This window comes from Chlamydotis macqueenii, chromosome 5, assembly GCF_036417535.1.
Source record: "Chlamydotis macqueenii isolate bChlMac1 chromosome 5, bChlMac1.mat, whole genome shotgun sequence".
In the NCBI taxonomy this organism is placed as follows: Eukaryota; Metazoa; Chordata; class Aves; order Otidiformes; family Otididae; genus Chlamydotis; species Chlamydotis macqueenii.
Window position 1 is genome coordinate 7,432,271 of NC_141560.1, and position 27,780 is coordinate 7,460,050.

The 27,780-nt window shown below is 40.1% G+C and overlaps 1 protein-coding gene across 1 annotated transcript in view; it reads right to left on the reverse strand.

Moving 5' to 3' along the window:
* The window catches only part of KCNH5 (potassium voltage-gated channel subfamily H member 5), a 142,366-nt gene that overhangs the window by 26,752 nt on the left and 87,834 nt on the right, over window positions 1-27,780 (reverse strand). Inside the window, exons 7-9 of the mRNA XM_010116145.2 lie at window positions 24,930-25,129; window positions 12,712-12,964; window positions 1,194-1,390 (exon numbers count right to left, since the gene is read on the reverse strand). Of these exons, the coding sequence (XP_010114447.1) occupies window positions 1,194-1,390; window positions 12,712-12,964; window positions 24,930-25,129 (650 nt within the window). The remainder of the gene's footprint in view (window positions 1-1,193; window positions 1,391-12,711; window positions 12,965-24,929; window positions 25,130-27,780) is intronic.

Here is a 27,780-nt window from a genome sequence, read left to right on the forward strand (position 1 = left end):
CAGGTCTGAAGCAGAGTTAACAACCTTCAAGTCAGAGGTAAGCTGACAAGCTGGAACCAAACCTGATTATAATTCAGCTTTTTCAGGCTCCAGCACAGACATCTGCTTTTTGCCATGGGTATTTTGTGCCATATTTGGTATATCAGTGAGCACAAGGAACGCACTAAAAATTAAACCTCCTTTGAAAGACGCTCCAGTGGCTACAGAGAAAGCAGACTCAAAAGTAAAATTCTAGTTGTGTTGTACTCCTGTTACTGAAAGGCTGAAATGAAATTGTCTTGTGAAATACTGAGGTAGCCTTGGTACATTATCAGGTTAGATGCCCAAAGTACAGCTGCAGAAAAAATGTGTTTCAGCAGCTAGAGGATCACAGTTAATGCTCAATAATCTATAAATCATTGTTATGAGATTTCTCTATGCAAATGAAACTTATATAACCCTCATCAATCTTAAAAAAAAATCATAAAGACTAAATTTTGCAGCCGCAATGCAAATTAAAGAATCCCTTAACCTGTTTTCAAGATACGTCCGTATAGCTAATTAATTTTTAGATGGAGTGTTCTTTGAAAGGACTAATGGATAGTGAGCATTGCTGATTGATTATAAAATGAACAGGACGGTTTAAGAAGTGAGCTGTGAATGTAAAATCGCTACCAAGCTTTATTAACCTTGCCATATTAAAATTCTAAACCACGCAAGTAAGAGAACCAGGTATTAATACAATACTTTTGCTGAGCACATTTTTTTTTTAATTTAACATCAATAAATTTCTCTTAGTTGGTCTATGCCAACTAAGATGCAGATACATCAGGGTATCCTCTGACCTATATCTTAGTAAGTGAGAAACTAAACCTTACCTCTGAGGAAACTGGATTCTGTCAGACTATAAAATATAATTTTCTACATTATGCAATGGGGAAAAAAGACAAAAACCAGCAACTGTGAAGAAAAGGAAAAGAGATGTAATTCATATGCCACCCTGCTAGGGCTGCTTCTCAGAGCTGCAAATCTACGGGAAATTTGTATTGAGCCATCATTATCAAACAGTGACAACATTTATTGAAAGGCCAGTTACTCTGCAATGACCTCAAAACACCAAGAGTAAACTGGAGGTTGTTATACACTGCAAACAGTCTGCAAGAGCATGCAATCTCTTGTTGAGAGAAAGGGGAAAAGAACAGCTGTCATCTTACCCGTTTCCTCAAATTGCAGGTGAGCGTGAGATTCCTTGAGAATGAGTTTGCAAAAGCAGTGTAAAAATCCAACACTTTAAGCAAGGCTTCTCGTTTAATAATATGTAAATCGCAGTAGGTCAGAGCCCGTACATTGGCACATGCGTGGGCCAGGCTGGTTTCCTTCCAAAAGATATCACCAAACACATCACCTTTACCTGAAAAACAGCAGGACAAATCTGTTAAATGGTAATGCTTACACAGTGTTCTTCAGCACACAAATGATTTCTTCCCAAACCACCCTATGCTTCCAATTATTCTAACATAAGCTCCCAATTGTGAAAACTAGTAAGGGTAAAGGTTTTTAAAGTATCTGATGTACTTGAGTATCCCTAGCAGTAGCCCCAAGTTTTTAAGGTATTTATTGATAACTCTGTGAAGTGCCACAAAACACAAAAGTCAGACTGTAAGGTCTCCTTGGAGCTGAAGATGCGGGTAATGGATTTTTCAAAGGCTCCTGAATATAATAAACACTTAACTAATGTTCAGGTGATTGAATATTTCTGACGGTCCATTCCTAAATATCTTAGAAGCCCCGCTGTTAGAAAAAGCCTATGACATGTAGGTTCCTACATCACCAGGGCTTTGCAGGGTCATGCAAGAGACAGCTTCCAGGGCTCAAGGACCACGTTTTAAAGGATGTTTAAACATTTTTAATTCAGTATGAGTGGCAACACTGCTCCTGAAAAACCCATCAAAAACCTTCCTGAGACTTTCAACCTCTAAATAACCAGCTCTAAATCTTAAACACATCCAGAAGTCTAGTTCTAAACCCAAATACATCCATTTAAAGTAGAGGCTTATGCTTAAGTCCGTATTTAAATATTTGCTGAGTAAGAAAGGGTTTGACACCTTAGACATCTGCACGTACAAATAACTTCAACCAGATGTGAAGATTAGACCGGAAGGCTATTTCTACATCAGTAGTCAGTGTAGCAAAACAGCTGATGCTGAGGACCTGCACATTTTGAGGATTTAGGACTAGCTGTAGTCTAGTCCCATGGATAAAAGAGCTCCAAGGGGTGGAAATGCATGAGATGTGCTCTGCCATCTGTTCCCTTTTCTCTGCAAGGAATCCACAGACAGCCTGCTAGACACAAGCAGGACAAGTCAGCAGGATCAGGAAATCAGATTCAAAAAATTACACTCCTGACCCAACCAAAACACCAGTATGGACACAGACTGGAGATATGGTTGCTCTGCAAAGAAGTAGCAGCAGCAACAGAGAGCAAGCTGAAGCATCCAAAAGTTGCCTCTTGCTGTCCAGTTGCTCATCAGCCATAGGCTGGGCAAGGGCCATAGTGTGCGGTTTGTGGCTGACAACCCAAATCCTGAAGCAGAAACCATGATATAAAGGGTATTTTTTGTTTCAGACTCCAATGATATCCAAGTTCTTTATTTTAGCAGTTCTTAAAGGGAAACCAAAATCAGTCAGTCGGTGGTACTGCTATTGATTTCAGGTACCTCAAGTAGCCCCTTGGTGAAGATTAGAGTTTTGGGATAAAAAGGGTAATATATTTTAAGAACTTGGAATGTTTCACTCAACTCTATTTTGGGAACACAGACGAGGGTAATAATTTACCCAACCTTTTTACTTTCTGGGGTCAGAGGCTCTATTTCTCTATTTCCATTTCTACTTTAGGTATTGTATCCAGTAAAACATATCTAACATTTCTCATGTAGAGTAAAATAAAATGTGCCAGTCCTTATCTTCATTTCATAGAATCACAGAATTGCTAGAGTTGGAAGGGACCTTTAAAGGCCATCCAGTCCAACCCCCCTGCAAGGAGCAGGGACATCTCCAACCAGATCAGGTTGCTCAGAGCCCCGTCCAACCTGGCCTTGAATGTTTCCAGGGACTGGGCATCCACCACCTCTCTGGGCAACCTGTTCCAGTATTCCACCACCCTCAGTGTAAAATTTTTTTTCCTAATGTCTAATCTGAATCTACCTCCGTCTATTTTAAAACCATTACCCGTTGTTCTACCACAACAGGCCCTGCTAAAAAGTTTGTCCCCATCTTTCCTGAAGGCCCCTTTTAGGTACTGGAAGACCACAATAACGTCTCCCCCGAGCCTTCTCTTCTCTGGGCTGAACAGCCCCAACACTCTCAGCCTGTCCTCATAGGAGAGGTGCTCCAGCCCTCTGATCATCTTTGTGGTCTCCTCTGGACTTGCTCCAACAGGTCCATGTCCTTCTTATGTTGGGGGCTCCAGAGCTGGATGCAGTACTGCAGGTGGGGTCTCACCAGAGCAGAGTAGAGGGGGAGAATCCCCTCCCTTGACCTGCTGGCCACTTGTTTTTATTTTCTAGAAGTCTACATAGCAGAACCATCCCTTAGAAAGGTTATAATTGCATTCTCATTGAACTGTTTTTAATTCTACATATTTTGAATGCAATGAAAATTAACTACAATGCATAATAGAGCTGGTATAATTTATAAAACAAGTTGCTTTAAAATGCTCTCCTTATCACAGAACATTTAATAGTAACATATCATTTATCCAATGAACTGGTTTGAAATTACCCTTTGCAGTTAATTTTTCTTGTCTATACCCACTGTTCAAAACCTGGTCTACAGACATACTCAGCACAGCTACATAATTTATAGAAAATAGACCATTTCTGAAATGCACAAAATTGCTTAATGGATATTCTCTCTGAGATGGACACAAGATAGAACCGAGTCCTGCTTTCAGCGGCTGCAGAGTGCAGTTAAAAAGACAGAATTCAATAACAGGGACTATTACGATTTTCCCACTGAAAACTGAGCAAAATACTGGTTTTCCTTCCAAATTTAAGTTAATATATAGTTAATTTAAGCCAAGAGGTTGAAAGCAGTGTATGCTCACTCCAAAACTGCACAACTGTGTGTTAGGGAATATGTACCCAAACCACGGATAAATGAAATCACTATTCATAAACTTGCGAAGATCTCCTCACTGTCTTCAGTTCAGTGAGGCAGGGAACTGCACTGGGTCCCTTCGAAAGGCTGGGACATGATGAACTGAACCTATTCACTCCTCCATGAGCCATCAGTCACTGGATTTGAATGGTGAAGCTATAAGCTCCTCTTACATTGTGGTTTATTCTCTTCAGAAAGTATAAAATCTTAGAAGCATTTAAGGGTTCTTGAATTTGACATTTCCCCCACACACTTCTGAGTCTCGTTTGCCTGTTATAAATGTGCTAAGGAATGCACTGAATGAGAACAAAACCAACCAGATTCTCCAAAACAAATGTCTTTTCTCACAAACACGGGGAATAATGTCCTATACTTCGTCCCTATTAACTGTAATTCACTGAGTAGAGAGGGGTAATTATTCATTCAAGTTTAATTTTACACAATGCAACTAAATGAAAAAAAATCTTTCAGAGTTGTAACAGAAAATTTAACTGGTAGGTCTGAAACACCAACTACTCGGAGGCACGTATACATTGTACACCTGCAGAGATGCACACCTCCAGGGAAAGCCCAGGCCTGGGCTGGTAATACAGATAATATTTCTATACACTATTCTATCTTTTATATTATGATAACTCTCCCATACAGAAGATGGGGCGAGCAGATGTTCTCCACAGCCTTGCACCATGGACTGAGTTGCCAATCTGAAGGACAGCAGTTCATGCTCGGACCTTTCAGGCATTAAAAAAAAAAAAAAAAAATCTTAGGGGCCTTATGAAACTCCCTAGAAGCTTACAAACAGAATGAAAAAGTCATTGGACGCAGAGAGGCAAGACTCTTGTTAAACAGCATCTCAGAATTCATATATATCTATGTACAGGCAAAACTTATCCTTCTCCAGATGGGGACAGAAACTGAGCTAAGAAACATCCTAGTAGACACAAGAACTCAATTGGGCCTTTGGGAGAAAGTTTGGGCAGGTAGCAAAAGAATAAAGTCTTAATGGAAAACAGTACAGAGGAAAAAAAAACATAAAAAGGACCAAGCTTCTTAAGGTGATAAGGTATTTTCCTGTGCTGTGCAAGTCTTAGCTAATAGGACAGCCACCCCTCCCTACATTGTAAAACATCTCCAAAGTCCCATCGGTCACAATAGCAAAAGCAAGACATGAATGATATAGGCTTTCCATCATGAAATACTCAAATCTTCTGTTGCTTATGAAAAGCAGAAGCTGATTTTGTTGCAGAATCAGTAAAACTGCTCCTCCATGGGCCTCCATGGGCTGCAGAGGGACAACCTGCTCCACCACAGTTGTCACCACAGGCTGCAGGGGAATCTTCACCAGGAGCAGCATTACTGCTCCCTCTCCTTCTTCACTGACCTTGGCGCCTGCAGCCATTCCTCTCACAAGAAATTCTTCACAACAGGCTGGCAGACGCTTCTCAGGTTCCTTCACATCTCATCTCCTCTCCACTTCCTGCAGGCAGGTCAGGCCAAATTGGGCCCAGTCGGCCGCCCAGCAGGAGGCCAGAGGGTGAGGCCTGAAAGGCCCACAAGGCTCGTGTCTCCCTTTCTCTGGCCCGCTCAACGTCTTCACACCTTCTCCTCTTTTTTTTCTGTTTTTCCCCTTCTGAAATACATTATCGCAGAGGTGTTAGCAGGGAACATTCTGCTACCAATTGGCTTGGCCCTGGCCAGCAGGGGGTCCACCCTACGCCCGGCCGAGTGCCCCACAAGGGGAACAACTTCTAGCAGCTTCTTACAGAAGCTGCCACTGTAGCACCCCCTCACTAAATAAAACCAGAACACATGTAGAGAAAACATTCATCTAATCAGCTCCGGTACCAACAGCCATGAAGTGATGGCAGCATGCACAGAATTTGAGGTCAGTGACCACGTATCAAGTCCCTGCAGCCATGATTACATATCCCAGTATGTATATTCATACAAATACATCTGCCTGTGTCTATAATCTGCGGTGAAACCTCTGTCTGCAGGACAGACGTATCTCAAACTGATGTAGAAATCCAATGAGCAAGGAGGAAATCAGGTCCTGTTACCCAGAGCAGCACAGAGCTCTGTGATGGTTCAGCGAGTAGGTAAACTCTGCTTACCGGACATCGGGGATGATTGCATAGGTTTACAAATGATGGGATGGATTCATGCAGTAAAATCCATCTGTGGCTACTAAACACAAATGATCTCCCTCTGGGTGAGGAAGACCTTGAAACATAAGTTAATGGAGGGTTGGAGAATATTCTGGGGAGGTATCACTGTTTGCTTACTTCATCTTCCTACCTTTTTCCTGCATATCCACTACTGGCCATTTTTGGAGACAGGCTACTGGGCTGTTTGGATTTCTGGACTTAGCTGATAGAGCTGTTTATGTCTGAAGAGGGGATCTGCAGAAGATGAGGGTGATACAGTGCTGCAAATTCATCAGCTGTCTCCTGCCATCTGGGATATCATTACTTCCTGCATGCGCAGTCTACAATGTATAGAGATGACTACTAGACTGTGAGCTCCTTGCCTCTGTCAATGTTTTAGCCAAAACCTCAGCCTTTCCCAGGGCATCCAGAAGGACCAGAACTCCCCTGAAAATCAGACCAGAGCTGAGCACTGAGCAGTCAGAAATCCAGCTCTACAGGACTGCACATTAACATGTGAAAGGGCAGAATGATGAGAAAAACCAGCATTTCTAGCATTTGAAAGACTGTCAAAACAGCCAGCAAAGAAACTATAGCAAAAGACTGTGCCAAAGATTCAAGTCCATGCAGGCAAAGGTACTTTGCCTTATTTAACACAGTGCAACCTTCCTCATCTGCACCTAAAAAAAAAAAACCCCAAATTTACCTTTCTTCCAGCATTCATGACTGCTGCAAGAAGAGCAAAACATCTATGTAGATATTCTCCTGTTAGTGAAGGGTTTATGGTCTGCATCTCACTGACTTTTAGTGCAAGACTCCTAGTATTTCTTATTTTTCTAGAAGCTCCAGCTCCTGGAGACAGGATATCTCCATTTTGATTTTATAAAGAAATAAGTTTCTGTCCTCCCTGACTGAGGGAATAAACTTGAAAACATGACCATTCCCACCATCTTCAAAACTCCTAAGGCAAATTAGATTGCCTCAAATTGTTAGTCTGATTTAAAAGAAACGTATCACATGATTTTTAAATAATGTTCTTTTTCTTTCGCTGTCAAGACTTTTGAGTTCCTGGCTTTGGCAGAGAAGCATACAGGTTTAATTCAAAAACATTTCAATTCAGCAAAAGGAATCTTTCTGACACTGGAGGCTGCAGACCACATCTGTAACGCACTAGCTGGCATTAAATTAAGATTGATGCTTCTTATTACAGTTAACTATCATGCAGACAGAGACAAAAATATTTTAAATTTAGAAAATAATGTGAAAAATTGAACATTCCCTTCAACTGTGTCAGCAAGAGCCAATAACACTTCTGAATAAGCATCAGTAAGACTAAATCTTACACGTGCCAACCCAGACCTGCAAGATACAACTTATTACAAGGCACGTGCTTAAGAAGACCTGTGTGATGCAGAGCTGCACATCACCTTGGTTCTCAGATCAGTAATAATTCACATATTTTGCAAACTACTTTGAGATTCAGCACTTAAAAAACAACTTGCATGACCTTAATTATTGCAGTCCTGCTAGCTGAAAAAAAAATCCCACTCTTTCCTTCAAGAATAATTTTCCTCTTAATTAATTTAGAGCTTTAACTCACTGGAACAAAAGGTACTTTTCCTATAGAGGACATAGAACATAGGCTGTTTGGTAAATTGTTACTAGGTGCACGTTACTAACCTGGGGGAACTCTCACAATTAGTCTGCCTTGGTTTACTTCACATGAAAAACAAAAAAAAACATTCAGTGTAAAAGATCATGAGCTGATTTGACATAGGGGCAAATTCTGCCACCTTCATTCTGCTTGAGAAGTAACCTAAGCTGCAACTAAACTAATTAAAATCATGGAATTAGTTGCTAATACTATGAGATGGAATTGGACTGACAGTTTTTCATGTCATACATTGCATCACAGGTGGTCAGTCTTGTCATGCACAAAGCAATGCACAGCTATATCACACCAAGGAAATTCAAAGTGTTGGTGCATGGATCCCAAACACCAAATTACTAATTCCCATGGATGAGAGCTATGGAGCACCTGGGTCTCCTGCTCAACTTAATGGGAGCTGCTACTTTCCCAGCCTCCAAAGAACTTTCTCCTGTGTGATTTGGTAGGAGACTTAATCTTTTGACCTGGAAACACATGTAAGATTAAAAGTAGAAAAAGCCTCATCCCGATTTTTAGCTATTACACCAGATTCAAGAATTCAGTTGCACTCTTGCTTTCCTTAATTCCTCTGATAGTGCATGATATTCCCTTCCCAAACCAAACATTCAGAAATAATTCATGAAGCAGACCTTTAATAAGTGAAACCCTGGCTTGCCTAAAACCAAATCCAATAAACAACAGGTTGCACTGGGACTATACTCAGAACATACTGAGAATTAACATGCAACACATAAAGGCTTATAACAACTTAATTGAATACATATGGGATCAGGACCCTAACTGTGGCTGAAACATAAGCTATTAAATCTATATTCATCCTGGCTTGACTATCAAAATTGAATTCATTCAGCAGCAGCCCCCAGTAGGATTTCACCACTCAATATATTTTTATCACTAGGCAGTCTGAGCAACATTTTTGATCAATTCCTACAATCAACATTTGAACATGGTGGGTCATTATTTCTCTGCTAGCAAAATGACTTCTCTAACCCTTGTTAATCAATCTTCCCAGTTTAAGTTCCTGTACAACTTACGCAGTCAGCTGTGCAAATAGCGGGAGCTGGAAAGCACCTTCCAGAGACACTTGGTTGGCATTGCCACTTACATGAAACTCCTTGCCAGGAGCAAACTCAGGTTTACTGTGGCAGGGTGAATTGTTAGGGGCCCTCTGCTAGCAGATGCCTTGTTTCATTAGCCTGGGGGACTTCAAACCTCTGGTCCTTCCTGAGACTTCTCTGCTGATAACACCTCCTCATGCAGAGCAGTGGCAGTTAAATTGTTTACTCTTGCTTGAGATGATGGAAAATTACTGATGTGCCTTCTCAGGGTCACCTCACTTGGAAAGTTTTGATAATTAGAGACAAGACTGTTTGCCCTTCTCCATTATCCCGCAAACTGCAGATGAGTTATGTTAAAATGACTGGATCTTGTTTTCTCCAGCGAAGTAGCACTCCATTGCATCAGCTCTGCATGTGGTGTGCTTCCTGCTACTCTAGCAGTCAGGACCTGCGAAAGGAGGGAGAGTGTCCTCCTCGAGAAATGGAGATAACTAATGAGGGGAAAGTAATGAGGCACCTGGGTGTCTTCATTAATGAGTCCTATAAACTGCAGATCTCCAGGCTCAACTGGATTCATTCTCTTACTCTACTGATTTCTGTAACGCTGATTACTGCAGCAGCTGGGCATATAATTATGCACAAATGAGACAAAAACTAAACCGGGGAGAACAAAATGTCATGGTGCTGCAAGCTGCCCTGTCAATCACCGAGTTTCACCTGCTTTTAAGCACAAGAAATACCAAAGCTGGGGCTGTTGAGCCAGGCAAACTGCTGCTGAGCAAAAGGATGGTTGTCTCCACAGAGGAGCTTGCAGAAAGCACCTGGGTGGGATGTCAAGCCTCCTGAGCTTTCAGCAGGCAGGGAGGCTGGATGTGCCAACCTGCCGTGGCTGCAAGGGAACGGAACGTGATAAAGGAAGAAGAAGAAGGGGGAAAATGCAGCAACATAGCAGAGTGATTCATGCTGGGACCTGAGGGAGGATGAAGCCCTGCCCTTCAGACAGAAGTACAAATATAAGAGATGGAGGATGCATATTCTTAACCCATTTTGGTGTCGCTACCTGATTCAGTTTTCAAAGATTCTCCACTTTTAAGAAGACATCAAAACATTCATCTGTGTTAAAAAACAAAACAAAACAAAACAACTTACACACCTTCTCTCTCTCTCTCTGTAAGCAAGGCAAATAATACTACCCTACTGAATAGCACTACACTATTAAAACTGTAACTGCACAGTTTGAGTTCCAAAGCAAACTTAGGAAATGGATGGCTCGGCAAGGAGCAGAGGCTGGCACACAGCATGTTCCTGCTCCCATAGAAGAAATCAATGAGGACAAGTTTCCAAAGGACACTTAGCCCGTTTCCACTCTAGATTACTGCTGGGGAATGGGGAGGATGGACAGACTGGTAGTACAACCCCAGAAGTTGACCTTCCCTAGGAAATCCAGTATGATGGCAGATTCTTGGAGCACTCAAAGCAGGCTACAGAGGTTTTCACATTAGGCTGAGGTTTTTAAACCTCGTCTCTCCCTTAGGAAGATTCGCTTTCCTTGTGCTTGAACTTCTCAAGACAGAACAGATCAATAAAAACTATGTTCTTCACTGTCTGATTTGCAGTCGCTATTTTAGGTGCCATAGCTGCCACTATAAATGTCTTTGCAACTACATCTGGGAAAGATTTTCTTCCACAAGTGAATTTTTAGGATAAAACATCTCATAATTACACAGTTCACTATTCTGTTAAATAATCTGTCAGAGTGTGAAAAAACTCTTCAGCGTGCTCTATGACTAGAGGAAGCAGTTTATCTTGCTTTAAGTTAAATTTACAGATTCTGCCAGTCCCTGTAGTACACAATGAACATATCCCTGAGTCACTGGATCGCCTGTCAGCAGCCATGGCATAATCGAAGGCACTTTCGGTAACTAAAGGTAACTCACTTTAACCAGATATGGTTAAAGGTCTCTCCAGTCAAATGGAGAATAACAGATTCTGGATTTACCATATCTACAATGTAGAAACAACAAGTTTGTACTGTCATTCTAAACACAAAATATTGCATTAGTAAATGCAATAAAGTTTGCATGTAATCCATTTAGTGATGGCTTCTAGTTCAGTAAATTACATATTTATTGCTTGTTTTCACTGTAACACCCAGAAAACCATTTATTTGTTTAAATGGTGCTACTTACTCTTAAAGCTTTTCTTTCTTAAATAGCTGCGAGCAAATATAAGATATTGTCACTAAGAGTTATAATAAAAATGAAATGGTCTAGTGAGCTGAAGTACAAGGAATGTTTTACTATGGAAATTGCAGATTTAGGAGCTTTCACCATAATGACTTCACACCTGAATATGAAAACAGATTCCTTCTTACATTAAATCTCTCTTTTTAAAAACCTTAGCAGATACCAGAACACAGAAAGCTGCAGCAGGTATTTCAAAAAGAGATGTGCACTTTCCTGAGTCCATACTCTGCAGCTGGGAGGACCCGGGTTATGCCCCTAGGGATCCATCTCCATGTAGTCCCGTCCACACACCTGCACATGCACCCAGTCCCACCTCAGTGCAGGAGACATGTACATGGGCTTGTATGGGCAACACATTAGGAATCTCCTATGCTTGTCCTCATCTCTCTTCTTCCCCTTGCTGCCAGCTGGGAAGGAGCAGAAGCCTTGGTTCATGACCAGTGTTGACTCCTCAAGTCTGCTCTCTTCCCACATGCCAGCACAACTCACAAGTGTAATTGTGACCTTCATCTCCCAGTGAGATGAAGTCCCCATGAGATACAAAAGGGACCCACAGAGCCCTCTGAAGCCACCCTTATGGGGAAGAAGCAGTACAGAGGTTCACTGGGGTGTGAGAGGTCCCCTAGGACAAGGCCACCCACTGGATTTGTCCTCAGGGAGCCACACCTCCAGTTAAACACAAGGCAAATAGCTAATATACCACAGAAGATGAGTTCTACAATGACTGTATCTGTTTTAAACAGGCAAGACAGACTCTGGATGGTTTTCATGCAGAGCTACCAATTCTTCCTCTACATTGTTCTGCCTCTGAGGAAGACTCCTATCTCAGCGCCAAAGCTAAACACTCAGTCCCATCATCCGCTACACCTTTCCCACTCACTGCTGGCAAACCAGACATCACAGCGAGGTGACAGGGTGATTAACCTGGAGCTCCCCCATTACTCAGATTTCTCATGACTGGCTGGATAGCATCCGACTTTGCATAGTTGGATCAGACTGTTTATTTTCTGTAAAGCCAGCTCACTACAAGCAACAATTTTGCTTCCTTGAAGAGACGGTTTGCCAGTGTTTTTCTGGGCTAGAATACAGACAAATAAAAATCTCAGTGTGAAGACTAATGTGAGAATCCTCCTGAAACTAATATAAAACAATGTGCATTTACTCTGCCAGGCTATTTAAAAGATGTCAAACACACAGATGCCACTCTCTTCTGCTCAGAGACACTGTAACTATGACCAGTGAGCCATACTGGGCAGAAAGAGAACTCCCACTGGCATAAAAGATGAAGGGTTTGCTTCTAGAGTAGTATCTCTGGAGACAGGATGTCTCCATTTTATGACAACCACTAGCCTCCTGTAGTCCCAGCTGATGTTAGGTAACGCTAGTTAATATTCGAAGCTAAGCAGAAGGAAAACACATCCAAACCACCACTATTTCAAGAGAGATCACAGTACCTAAAATAGCCACCACCTCGTCGTCCTGGATGACTTCTAGGGATCCTGAGACCACAAAGCAAAGAGCATCAACGCTTTCCCCGGCATGATAGATGAGGTCCCCCGGGGCGCAATGGATCGTCTGAAACTCCACAGCCAGGGCTCGCAGGCAGCCGTCGCTAGCCAGCCGGAAGGCAGGGTGCTCGTTAAAAACTTTCCGGTTTAGGTGCACACAAATATCTGCTCTCATGTCCTTTGGGCAAATTGAGAGAACCTGAATAAAAGAAAGGTGAAAAATAATCAGCTGGGAACATGACACCAGGCCAGCGCGTACTTTATGAAATAAATTAATGGATGGATCTTAAGATCTGCCTGGGTGGATCTTAAGATCCATCTACTTAGTTATTGCATAAAGCTTCTGGAGGGAGTATTATCTTGAACTAGGGTAGTCTTTTTCCTAGTCTACTGCTTTCACTGCAGGTGAAAGGGCAATGTGGAAGAAGGGACTGTTCCGTTACACTGTTCTCATTCCTAAAAGTTTTCACACTTGTATTCCAGAATTGCAGGTGACACTACTATGTCTTGTTTGTGGATATCCCTCCAGACTTGGTGCCCAGACTATCCGCCCGCTGCTACACTCAATCCCTGCAGGAGCACAGAACGGACGCTCAGAGCTGAAGGAGCTTGAAGACACGCAAAGACAGAACATTCACAATAGAAAACACCACATTTTGCTCACATCCAGAAAACCTAGACTTCAAAAGTCTTAATGTAGATGATCACTTACCGACACGTATCCAAACACACCCAGGGTTTAGTTTGAGTGCAATACAGACATATAATAAGTAACCTGCCCTAGAGGGCTTACAGACTAGAAAATCCAGAGAACTTGAGATTAAAGTAAAAAGAAAGTATTGTGAAACCTTATGAAAAGTAAAAGTGAATGAAAAACTGTCCTGTGAACACGAAGATATCTTCATAGCGGATCAATTGAATAAGACCTTCAATTAGTTTCTTACCTTAAATATCTTTCCCTATTGAAATATTAACACAAATACAGCTGAAGAAAGAAAGTGAAAACCTGTGGGTCTTAGGTTTGTGAACTCTGTGTTTAATATTTGCACATCCTCCTAGACACACTAACGTCCTTACAACCCTAAAATGCATATCCTTCTCTTCTTGGTAGCTAATTTCACTGAGAAACATGTAAAACCTTTTAAAGTTTTCCTAGGATAAATAATAGAAAAGAGCATGAGACTAAGAGCACTCTGGAAGTCTCATATAAAGAAGACTGCAGATCAATAGTACTGATTTATTTCTCATTGTATGGAATTAATCTGGCAGCTTGCTCTGCAGACAGTGTGAGAGACAGGGACATTGGGTCAATGTGTTGACTACCACTGAATTTTAGCAAAAAGAAGGAGACTCTGATAAACCTGACTAAGCTTTGAGTCAAATGGTCATGTTAATATTGAAGTAAAGCCACGACTTTCATTTCTGTTTAATGCAGAAGAGGTATAAAACACATTATTGTAAAGTATTATTAAAGGTCTAAAAGCATAGAATGGGAAAATAGTAAACAATTTCTAGTTTAATTAATAACATTTAGTCCCTTTCTTATTTCAATAGATCAAAGTTCCTTTGCAGTTAAAGATATAATTAACGTAAAAAGGTGAAGTAGAAGTTATTTTCCTGTCCTCTGTACTAAGACAGACTGAGGCTAGAAGGGGCTACTGCAACCATCTGCACTAACCACTTGCACTACGGATCAACTCATAATTTTCATATCAATCCCAAAATATCTATCTGGTAAAATTATAGCCTAGAAGGCCTTGATTTAACATTTTCAGATGATACAGGATTGTTGTTCCAATGGACAGTTACTCTCTCTTTTAAAACATGTGCTGCCTCTGAACTGATTTTTTAAATAAAATTTTTCAGTCAACAGTCAGCAGATCTCATCATATTGCTCTCATAAAAGACCTGCAATCATCGGAAATCTCTTCCACATATAAGTGTTTCTAGAATATGACCAGGTCATCCTTGTTCTCATCTTGAATAAACAGGAGAGATGATGCTTCTTGTGCCTAAAACTATGAAGCACATTATCTCCTTGGAAACTTCTCCATAGTATGAGTTTTTCTCACTTACACCACCTTCGCTGGTCTACCAGCTAATTATTTTTCATTTGATTTGATACAGACTGAGTCAATTTTGCTTAATGCAATTTTTCTGTAACAAAATGTTGTACAGAACACATTAAAATACCCTACATAAGTCTATTTTATCATAAAAATTAATAATAAACTCATCTAACAAGACATATTCTCCATAAACCATCATTTGCATTAGTAATAACATCTCTTGTCTGAGTCACTGTTGACCATATCCTGTATCACATTTCCATAATTACATTAGAGGCTGATGTCAATCTTACAAACTTATACTTACCTGAGTCATTCCATCTACCATTACAAATATGGACACACCTTAGTTTTTCTAGTAAAAAACAAAAATTATTTTCGAGAGTGATTGTTTCACCTTAGCCCTACTTCTGGATCAAACAGAAAGCTCGTTTTTATTATAACAAAACAGAAACATGCCATCTTTCTTCTTCTCAATAGTAATTTAATGAACAATTCTGCTTTCTTTTGTATCATGATTGATTATTTTTAACATTTTTATCTACTCTTGGGCCTAAATCATGGCTAGAAGTTTTTCACATCCCTTTTAATACTTTCAGTAATGTAAGTGCTTTTGACTTAACAAGGCCATGAGCTATGAATTCTCAAACTCTGCTCTTAAGAAAAATGTGCGTATTCACACATGACTGATTTCCAAATTTTGTCTTTTAAGCTTCCAAACTGCAGGAAAAATAGTTGAAGAATTTCTCAAATATATTTTAAAAATCGGTTAAACTATTGCAGAAGTTGTTACTGTAAGATTCGGAGATGTTCCAGGATCCTTTTTTTTTGGGTGTGTAAATGAATTGTGTCCCTCAAGAATAAAAGCCACTTGGATGCAAAGTAGCATATTTTTTTCCTCACAAATACAGAGTTAAATACAGAGTATTAAAAGTGAGCACTCAAAGCATTAGTTTTTTTACAGACACAACAAACATATCTATCATCACACACTGTAATACAAAGAGAGAGAAAAATTCCATTGCACAGGAAAAGCCAGTCTTAGAAAGCATAATTCAGGAATTTACTGATGTCATGATAAAGTGATCCTCCTATTGAGATACTACCATATGGAGATACATGGAGGTATCACTTACCAACCAGTACAGCAGTAAATGAATAATAATCCAAGAGTCAGCCAAGAACAAATACTCTTTATTTCAGTTTTCTTGTCTGTTATGCTGCAAGCACTTAGAACAAAGAATGAAATAGATGACAACTAAAAGAATCACTTGAAATGAAAAGATTTGTCAAAGGAGCTTTGACTGATAAAGGTAAATGTAGATATATGTAGGGGGAAAAAAGAGCAAAGAGACAATCTCAATATTCAGCAACGTGTCCAAGCACAGGACTCCATGAGCTCCAACCTGACTTTTCAGCACTTCTTTTGTGTTTACAAATACCAGCATCAGGAATTCAGGAGTCTCTCAGATGCCAGCAGCTTCTCTATTACTTGTACTGTAGAAAGGGGTTGTTGGTGACACAGATTACACTATGTAGTAATTTTCCTGCTTTCAAAGAAGACACATAATGTGATACAGGATCACATAGAAGCATTTGGAAGCTAATGATAAATAGCCTAAAGATTCTAAGAGCAGAAAATGATAAAATGAGCACTTCAAATTCAGATATTCTTCTGAAAATTATCCCTTATTGGTAATACAAGACTTAGACATTTGTTATCGTGAAATGCTCTTACTGAGATCTCAGCATTTTTAAGGAAGCATAGAACTAAAAAGATACAAACTAGTAGCAGCATAGTTGTACGTGAGTCCATATGGTGTACAAGTGCACACACACTCGTGTAAAAGAGAAATTCAGTTTCAGGGAGAGGATATCCTGTAATGCTCAATCTATTGTCTCACTGCTAGGGAAATGGCTCCAGCATTTCACGTTAGTAGAATGAAAGTTCAGCTGGGACATTTGTTCTAGCCTGCGTATTCTTTCAGCAGTGTATGAAAAAACACTAAGACAAATTCCTGAAGAGGAAATTTCCTTAGAGATTTCAAGACCTTTCTCAGTGAAACCTGCAGTTTATAAGCAAGGCAGGATATTAAGGTTGCTGACTGCAATGCTTTACTAAGCATTGGACTGATGGCTTTGGAGCACACGACTTGAAGCAGGCAGTCTGCAGGGACCAGATGCTTGTGCTGCTACAAAAGTTGCTCTGTAATAAATCTGTAGCCACAGATTTTGCACTCAGCTTTCCCATATGCATCCAAGCAGCATAAAAGAACAGAACCTGCTATGTTTCAATGCAAAATCAGAGGAGAAAGTTGAATTCTACTGAGAGGAAAATCTTTGCTGGCTGTATAAGCTGTGTTTCGACCAGAAAAGGAGCAAGGCTGCATGTCACACATGAACAGTACACATGGATCCACAAAGACCTGAACCACTACAAAGCTGAGAGAGAAGAAAGTAAAGCACAGAACAACATTTATCAGTTCCCTTCTCTGCACAGAAAATTAAATGTCCTCGAAGTCAGTATAAAACAATTGCTGAGCTTTGCCATCATCACCCTCTGCTGATTAACACCCAGATGATAAAAACCCCATCATGACAACACCAAGGCAGAGATTCAACACTGCTGTCATCTCTAGAGCAACCTATGGTGTACGTAAAACACTGGCGGTCAGTGAAAAGCTTGCGGTTGCTGCTAGAGATTGGGAAAGGCAGTAACCAGTTCTGGAAGACTCACAGGGAATTGGCACAAAACTATCTTAGAATCACAGAATCGCTAGAGTTGGAAGGGACCTTTAAAGGCCATCCAGTCCAACCCCCCTGCAAGGAGCAGGGACATCTCCAACCAGATCAGGTTGCTCAGAGCCCCATCCAACCTGGCCTTGAATGTTTCCAGGGATGAGGCATCCACCACCTCTCTGGGCAACCTGTTCCAGTGTTCCACCACCCTCAGTGTAAAAAATTTTTTCCTAATGTCTAATCTAAATCTACCTCCCTCTATTTTAAAACCATTACCCCTTGTTCTACCACAACAGGCCCTGCTGAAGAGTTTCTTCCCGTCTTTCTTATAAACCCCCTTTAGGTACTGGTAGACCACTATATCTTTTCTGCTCAAGATCTGTAAGGAAGGAATAAAATTCCCAAGGAGGTTCCATCTGACTTTTTTCCTCTCCTATCAGTTTCCTCAACATGCTTTAGCATTTAAGATAAGCCCCTTGAACAGCTCAACGAACTCTACGGGGAGCAGAGATTATGAAGAACTCAAAGAAAAACAAATGAATTGAAACAAAAAACATACAGATTAAGAGTGTGTCCAAACAATATCTTTCAGGAGAGGTTTAAGTATCTTTAAAAAATCATCCCCAGCTGGAAAAAAAAATACTGGATGGCTTAGCAAACATTACAGAATCTGTTAAGACTTGTTAACAAAAAGGGCAGAGGCCAGTGAATCATGAACGCTATCTATCCACAATTCTCTTTCAGCACACAGGATTCTCACTTTCTCAGGGTTGTAGCTGGAGGATATATTGACGGATATTCAAGCACAGAGCTTAGACAGTCTTAGCGCTGGAATAACAAGGACTGTTTCCTAAATGAACAACTGCAACAAATATTGAAGGCACTAAAAAATGTCATCTTTGACAATAAATAAAATAAACTCCTGCTTACAGGCCACAAATAGCTCTTTTTATTTTGTGGACAAAGGTGACTCTGGGTTTTCAGACATATTCATCAGTCATAATCAAGGTTAGTTCTTTCCAAAAAAAACACAATATTCTTCAGGCACCTGACCAAGTTATTCAGATTTTTAGAAGGATTTGGCTCATTTGAGTGTTGAATTCTTTTGCAGACCTGGCTAAAAGCATTACATTTGGCACTGGACAGGGGCCAAAGAGACAAAGGTAAGAAAACAGCTGATGGGCAAATCACAGAGCATTTTCCTGTAATAATCAAGTAATTTTGTAAGTAACTCAAAGGTGGTGTGTGGAACTGAGCAGTTATTAACCCTGTATGCACCAGGGTAATCTTTAATACATCACTGAACATCTTAGCCCTAAGAATTGAATTTCAGCAGCAATAGTCTGCTCTGTTTTAATTGCACTAAAATCCAAGGTCACTTGGATTTAAATGCTCAGAAATTGAGATCTGGAAATCAAGTCTAAGAAGTTGAGTTTGGCTTGTTTTCTTATTAACAATACATGAGCTGAACCAGTGATCAAAACGGTTATATTTAGTGGCACAGTAACAAAATTAACTGCTTTTTAACCAAGTAACAAGTGTTAGAGACATTAAAAAATCCCTAGAAATTGGCTCTAGATTACATTAAATTCAGTATTGCCAATGCAGACAGAAGCTGGCCAAGGGTTTGAAAAACCAGGAAAGACGAGAAGCATCACCACATGTTTTAAGGAATCAAGTGGTTCACCAGCACAGGGCCTGCTGGTTTGTCTAACACACTGAAAAGTGTGCCACACTAGTAATATTTACTGATGACCCAAGGTAGCAGATCCCAGGTTGCCTAAGGGTTGTACAGCTGAAGGTTTTATTGTTTTCAGTTTTGCTATAATATCTATCCCAAGCCAAATCACTACATGACCTTTTAATGGGGCAAAGGATATCAGACTACAGGGAATTCTTTCATTTAAAAAAATCAACTTTTTAGATAAAAGAAAGAAAAATAAACATCATAAAGAATATATCAAAGAATCTCTCAAGTCACAACATTTTTTGGAGTGAAAACTTCTGGCACAAAGGTCACCCTTGGAAGAATGGAGTCGATCAATGGATAATTTTATCTTGTCCTTCTTCTGGAGGTGGCTTTATTCGCTAACATGCAGCATTATTTAAAGACATTCAAGGGTGAAAACATTAAGAAAACAGATGTGGAGAAGACCTTCCCCTAGATGTGGTCTCTGGAACTGACAGTCCCTCTGTGAGCTCCATCCCCTTGGTGGCAGGGCTCAGGAAAACGCCCAACCCATCCACTTGGGTACTTCCTCCCCCAGAAAATAAGCTCATGAGCTGCTCCATAGCCCTGACAATTCCTAAAGCATGACAGGTTCATAGTTTAATCTGTATCAATCCCAAAATGGATATATCCAAGAGGCAGAGATAATTGTGGATAATCTTTCCTGGCTCTGCACAGTGCATAGAGGAGATAAATAATCCATACCATTCATTAAGGTGAAAGAGAAAGCCCCACTGGTGCACAGGCCCCGCTCTTGGACCCGTGGGAAGGACAGTGAGACCCTGACCGTCTCTCCTGCATCCCGCTCTCCAAAGAACCGTGGTTTGCAACTGTACCTGGTCCTAGCTCAGCTCTGTGAGGTGAGGGAAGACTTCTTGTTCACCTCGTCCCGATCTGCAAGGAACGACCAACAACCCCGCCTCTACAACGAAACAAAAATACTTGTCCAAACGATTTTTACCTTCCCTCTTCAGCAGGGAATTGTATATAGCTGTCACACCTAATTCTGTAGAAGTTCTCTTTGGCCACGAAGCTTGGAAGCCTTCTACCCCGGTCATCCACGAGGAAATCCAGCCAGCACTTACAGACACCTCTATTTGGTGGGACACCGTAGGAATGGCAGCCTGATTCCCCTATTTGTCTCAGGGTATCACTAATTATTACTCCAACTCTTGATGATCTTATTAACAGCAAAGACAACTAAACTGCTCTGTCCTTCTGTAGATTAATGTTTAATAAAGTTATAACCTGTGTCTATTTGCCATAAACCCATCTCTCCTGTATGAAAGCTTAGTGGGCCAGCAGTGAATAATTTTAATACTGTGCTATTTTCCCATGATTTCCATTTCAGTCATTGCAACGTGGAATTGGCTCTCATTATTCGAATCACCATTGATGCTTAGGTTGAGACTACACAGATGCCTTTTTTCTCTTTCAACCTATGGCTTTTTTGAAGGAATCAACAGTTAAAAAATGATAGACATGTATTTAATTGCTTTTGAGCAAATCCTAAGCCATACAACAGCACAGAGGTCAAGAAGAGAAAATCTTTGGGTTTTACTGACATTCAGAACGTTATCATTAGATGAGACCTAGAGACATCTGCATGTTAGTTAATGGTTGCTCTGCTTTCATGTATAATGACCTATTTCTTATAGTAGAGCTAATATCTATAAATTTTTCATTTGCTGCCTAGAGATTTCAATAAAAACTAAGAGATTGGAATTCACTGTGTGTTTCATGTATCAAATTATTACTCTAAAGATTTTTTTTCAGCTGCTAAAAATGGTCATATACAGACAATGTACTGCCTCTTTTTTACCTTTCAAAATAACAGGTTCTGCTGGATGACAGATACCGTTTCTTAGTTTTGTCATGTTTTTAGTTCTGCTTATTATTAGATGAATAACCCTAAAACCTGTAGCATTAAACATAAAAAAAAAAAACCAAAACCAAAACCTGTCTTCTTTGAGCCACTTTTACATCAGGAGGTAACGGTCCCTGTGCATGCATTACATACATCATCCCAGCTGTCAGAGGAGGGCTCTCATGTTTAAATGATTTAAGATTATGGATCAGAGGCCACTTGCTTCCCCATAAGTAATAATAATAAATACGCTAATGCTTTTAGTGTCATTGTTAATTCCTTATTTGTGGACACTCAGAGACAGGCTGAAGTGCTGTGGTTTGAAGACAGGATTTGAAGATGAGCTATTCCCAAGGAGAACAGGGAAGCCAGAATTGTGTGCTTAAGGCACCACCACTTCAGTGTGGGAGAACAAGTCCTCTTCCACATAAAAGGACAATGGACTGGGGCTTTAAAACAAGGATCTGTTTAGGACAGCTTGTTCTCACAAGCAGCAAGGACTAGATCTTCATTAAACTTCCTCCATGCTCACTTCCACTTTCCCTTCAATTCCTATCTAAGGAGTCATCCTTACCAGTTTTAGCCAAGATCTTCTTTGGGACTACACAGTGAATGCGTCATTCAAGGACACATATTTGGGCTCTAATGCAACAAATCTACACATGCTAAGTGGCAGCAATTCCAATCAAGCTATTAACTTATATTTTATTTTCAAGCATAGGAATTTAAGATCTTTAGTTATCAAAGAAACACAGGCACATGTGTTTCCTTTTACTCCATCAAATTGCTAGGATTGTTCATCACCATAGGGACCTACTGTAACACTCATATAAGAAATTGTATTTTTTCTTAGTACATTAACCTTCTTGTTCTTTGAATTTGGATTTCAAAACAAAGCCATTTCAACATGCTGAGTGACTGAACGAAATCTATTACAAATTTGTGGCAAATGATGTTGCAAAACACATTCCAGTGTGATTAATGCAGGTATCTATGTAACAGTTTGGGATGTAATACTGTATGTTAGGTTGAAAAACATCCTTGGATGATGGAAACTGTCTGATGGAAACTGAAAAGTTGAGAAACTCCTCACTAATTATCATGTGCCATAAGCACACATGTTTTGCAAGATAATAAGAAGCTTATTGAAAAGTTCATAAATATTAAGGAGCATGGGAAATCATGTGATGCAAAGATATCCAGACAACAGACTGGTCAGAATCTCATTGCTGAAGCTTTGAAAACTAGACTGGAAGAAACCCCTAAGGTCACGTCCAGGCTGTCAGACAAAGCAGAGCAGAGAAGCAATTCAAGACCTGGGGCAGTAATCCCCTATTCCAGCCTACGCGGGAGCACTATCTGGATTTAGCAGCTCAGCTGCAGGTGCAATGTAGTCCCATGAGCCCCACTGCATCTACGGTAATAAATCTGACTTGATTCTGTGTACCTTTGAGGTCTCTACAGTGTGTTCCCATCCTCTTGCTGCTCTAGGGTTCGTACTGATGGATTCAATTTAAATGCAGAGGGTCTCATGGCAGGGCTTGAAGGGGTAATGAAGGAACTAATGCAAGAGAAACGATCCACTCTACATGACTAGTCTCTGGAACTGTACCGCTGTTTCTATCACTTCTCAGCTGGGATTTACAACTTTTTCTCTTTTGTTTTGGTGAAGCACATCATAACACCTTCCTGAGTGGAGATAAAGGCAGGAAGGTTGCCTGGCTACAACACAGCTTTCCAGCCTTTTGCTAGAACAAATCTTGACTTTGGCTAAGGTCCTGCAGCTGAAAGCAAGCTGCCTGATCCTTATGCTCGTACAGACCCGGGGATGCTCAGTGCAGGCACTACAGGCCACCAGTGCTGTTACTTTTGCAGACTTGCAGGCTGTAAAGGATACAAAACACCAAAATATTCAAACCGGTGCTCACGTTCTTACGTTTATCTTGTCTCTGTTCTTCTGTAACATGGACTTTTCTGGGAAGTTCAATTAGATGCAACTACTGATGTCCAGATGCAGAGGTTCCTGAAATCCTTCCACTGTTTTAAATAGGTTTTGGATCCAAGCCTAAGTTTAGGCAAGTCTTTACCAAGGGAAAATTGTTAAAAACCTAAGTCTCAGATTTTACAGCCATATTAATTATCTAACTAAACAGCCACTACTCTCTTATAGACCAGGGAACACTGCTTACCATGAGTCGAAGATTATGGCTCTAACTGCATTTTTATAATCTATAAAACCAGACATGCGGAAACTATGGAAGGAAATTTCAGTAATTAAAGCATAGGTTCTCCTAATTAACTGCAAAGCATCATTAAAATCTAATGAAACTGTAGTGGAATTATACAGGATTCTGGCTTAACTGCAAGGAGATAAATGCAAATCAAAGTTGAATTTTCACATAGTTTTGAGTTTACACAATAGGACTGAATGCATTTACAACAGCTTACAATATAAAAGCTCACTTTTAACACTGTATGAATCAGCATTGGGAAGTTAGGGTATTAGTGTAAAAGAAGTTAACATATTAAGGAATGCGGCATACTGAAGCACAAGAATCAAAGAAATCAAAATCCTTGTTACTCAAAATTATATTTGTGATGGTAAACGAAATTTCACAGCAGATTATTAATATGATAACTGCTGTTGCATCAGCATGATGTAAGACTAAATTCTTCAGTGTAGCAACTTCACCTTGGCATATCTGAACAAGCTGCAGTGTCACCTCATATTGCGCAATAGATTCAACTGAAGCAAGAACTCCAAAGCTCTGCAAGTGTTAGACATTTTAAGATATTACTCTGCCATGACACTTTCTTATCCTCCCTCAGACAACTACTTTTTAAGTTCTTAAGATGCAAATCTTCATGGAAACTGGAGCTCGAATGCCTAATTTCATCTGATGTGTACCAGGTCCACAAAAGCCACAGGAACATTGTTGATCTCCACTGATCAAAAGTCTAGACGTAAAACTGTTATAGCTTGCCTACATTCAAGGTACTGTAGGTGGAAACCCTTCCATTTGACTTCAGTTCTCTAAAATATCCAAGGCTAGACAGACTCACTGCACATATGGAGAAAGAGGAGCCCTGAGGACCATGCACTTAGTTTTTCCTGGCACACAATGAATCACACTCTGAAGATGACCTTTTCTTTTAATCAGGTTTTGAAGAAACCTAAATGACCAGTCCTTTCTGAGGACTAAAAATCCTGTAGGACTTCTACTCTGCTCGGCTGCCATCAGTGCCACATTTTCTGTATCTCCCTACCAAAGGCCTTAAGTTCTAGCCGAGAGGTGTTAGCTTAAGGAGATCAATCTCTACTGCCATTAAATCCTACACTAATTATGCTGATGGATATGTCGATGTCCTGGGCATCAGCAAAAGGTCCAAGCCAATCAAACTCATTTCATTGCAACTCACAGATGCCAATACTTTTCAAAACAATACTGATGCAGGTTAGACACCAAATTATGTTCTTGGACTAATTTGAGGACCAATTTCCTGTTGATTTCAATAGTTAAATAGACTGGAAAGCAGAAATCATTTACCATAATGAAAAATAAAGACATAATTCCAAAGCAGTAAAACAGTCCTTTTTAAAAGCATACAGTTTTTGATCCAAACACAAACATAATAATGGAGTAGCATGCAGTTAAGACTTTGTTAGTACATTATATGCTGTTATACAGTCCTGTTTCTAAGAAAGTACGCAATACACACAAACTCTTGCTATCTAAATTGTTACCTCACGTACTCATACCTTCTCTGTGTCAATTCCTTTAGACATGGACCAGGTTGAGACAATATAATCCATGACTCTTTCACTAAGGCCTTTTGGGACTTGATATAATTTTAGGAAATCCCTCACGTTGTTCAGCATCTCATGGTATCGGTTGGTGTTGGCATACATTTGCTGGAAAATGGTGGTGACATTTCCAAAAATAGTTGCATAAAGAAGAGCTGAAAAAAACCAAAGGTAATTAAAATTAAATATTTATGTACCAGTAAATGCTACTCATAATTCAAAGATAACTTCAAAGAAATTTATGTATGTTTACAAATTACTGCAAATGCATACATGTAAACTGAAAATTTCAATTTATGCACACAGTCTCACACACATGTGTACCAAGTTATTTATTGAATACACCTCATACAGCCACTCCATATGCATTAATTTACAAAATCAATTGTACAGATAATATCCACACATGGAGTTATTTAAAAACAGCTAGTGCACTTTAACTCTACACACTATACTAATCCAAACTAATTTTCAAATGTAGCTGCAGTCTGCCAGTAAACCAGTAAACCTTGAAGGCACTACCCCAAGAATCATGTGGATCTCCTGTAAGAGAGAGAAAAAAAAATCTCAAAGATTTCTCAAATATGGCACGTCGTACTTAGACGTTGCATCTATAGAAATGGAGTCCTGTGTCAATGGCCAAGGTGTGCACAAGAAAGATTCAGAGTGGGATTTCACCGTCCAATTTCAGAGCCAGCCCCAGCAGATGACTTAGGTGTGTCATGTTAACTCTAGATGCCAGCCACTGATGATTCCAAAGACAGAACAATAGAAAGTCCCATTGCTGAGGGCATAGGACTAGGGCAGGAGGAGGATATGGTAGAGCAGGAAGCACTACCTCAAATCCATTCATGGAGTTACCTTCTCTTCTGGTTTGATTCTCCCCATTCCAAACATGCCACCATTACTGTCAAGCTCAGCCAGTGGAGTTGTGCAACATCAAAGTATGACATGCCACGAGAAAATCACACGTTTTAAGCAAGCCTTTCCAACTGAAAAGGCATCAGCCTCAGTGTACTATTACAGGTGTGATGTAGTGAACGCTATTTGATGGAGAACAGGTAACTTCTGAAGCCTAAATTCAGCAAAGCATTTAAGCAAAAACTTAAATGCACACCTTTACCAGTGCTGTCTTGAAAACAGTGGATTGAAAGACGCTCTTAAAGTCAAGCAAGTTTAAAGTGCCTTATTGAGTCACAGTGTAATCACCCTTGCAAGCAAGCCCAAAATGACATTATTCCATTAGGCATTACAGACTTTGCAGAAAAGAGAATTATTCTAATATCTCCTAACACCAATGTGTCGCACTACTTCTACTCTTGACATTATCAAATACACAGAAATGTGCCTGTCGTTTTTAATAATCTTTGCTCGGAGGTACTTTATAGCAGAATGCAGCTCTGCATTTCCATATTGCTTTTTTGAAAAACAACTGCAGCCTACAAATGGCAAGAAATAACCCACTGTGAAAGGAAAAAATGCCTGCCATCTCTCAGTGCATAATGTCTTCCCTCTACACAACACATTTCTACCTCATTCCAGAAAACTCACTTTGTTTCATACGAATTTACTATCGTTCATCACTCCTATTTAAGAGGTGGCATTTTTAAAGAAACATGGTGCTCTCCTAAAATCTGTCTAACAGAAAAATTGTACTTCCATTTCTTACAGTGCTTTTTACTATGTCCATGTAAAAATTAGATGCTGAAGTTCATCAGAAATACAATGCTCATTGTTTTATCAAAGTCTTGGGATTTTTTATCTCAACACATACAATCATACCAAACAAGGTCACACAATGTGCAGCAAAGATGAACAAAAGGTTTCAGTTTAGAAATCACACTCTATGTGATGTCCAGAAATAAAGCTCTCTGCAAAGGTAGGGTGTTTTTTCCTTCCTTTACTGATTGTTGTGTCTTATCTGCTAGCTACTGAGATGTTTTCTCTACCTGCGTATCCATTCAGATACATATCAACACTCACTCAGAGTTTAAGAGTATGTGGATTATCAAAAAGTCTAGGTGGATGAATGCCACCTGAGTTCTTTCTTTCCTCTTTTTTCAGCTTTCTCCACTCTTTTGGGCTTTTGTAGTAGGACAAACCTGATGAAACGTTACTTCTCCCAAGTGCAACATCCCTCTGAAGAACGGTTGCTGATTTATCATAAACTCAGCTCATCACATATGTGAGTGCACAATATCTCTTGTCTTGCCGTCTGATATTAGATGCACGTGCAAATTACTGTGACTATAAATGCGAAGAGAAGCCATAATGGCCCCCCAAATGCTGCCTTTATGCGTGAGTAAAATTTATGCACACCTGTAACTACAGTTAGACTCCACACGCAATTACAATGCTTACAACCCAACTGGCCATGCAACCCTATACAGAAGACCCAGGCTGACTGAAAATGTGACACAGTGCCCTGTAACGTTTGGGAAAAAAAAGAAATTCAACTCTGATACCTGCCAGGCTGGAAACAGCTAAGAACGCCACAGTGAAAACAGTGTGTCTGAAGCAACCTGGCACATATTACCTCCTCTGCCAAAAAAAAAAAATGCTCTTTGGCAGAGACAATTTGTAGAAACTGTACGGCCAGAAGAGAAATTCTCATTCTTTGTCTCCTATTGTAAGGTCCTGGAAAGTAGTACTTGAAAAGAGAATGTTTATTCAAGAAATTAAGGATAGAATAAATCACTGGATCAAGACTGCAAAATCACTGGAAGTATTACCCAGCAGTACCGCACTAAGCCAGAATTCATGAGCCTACACGCCATACGGTCTGCACAGACAAAATCAGCACTAT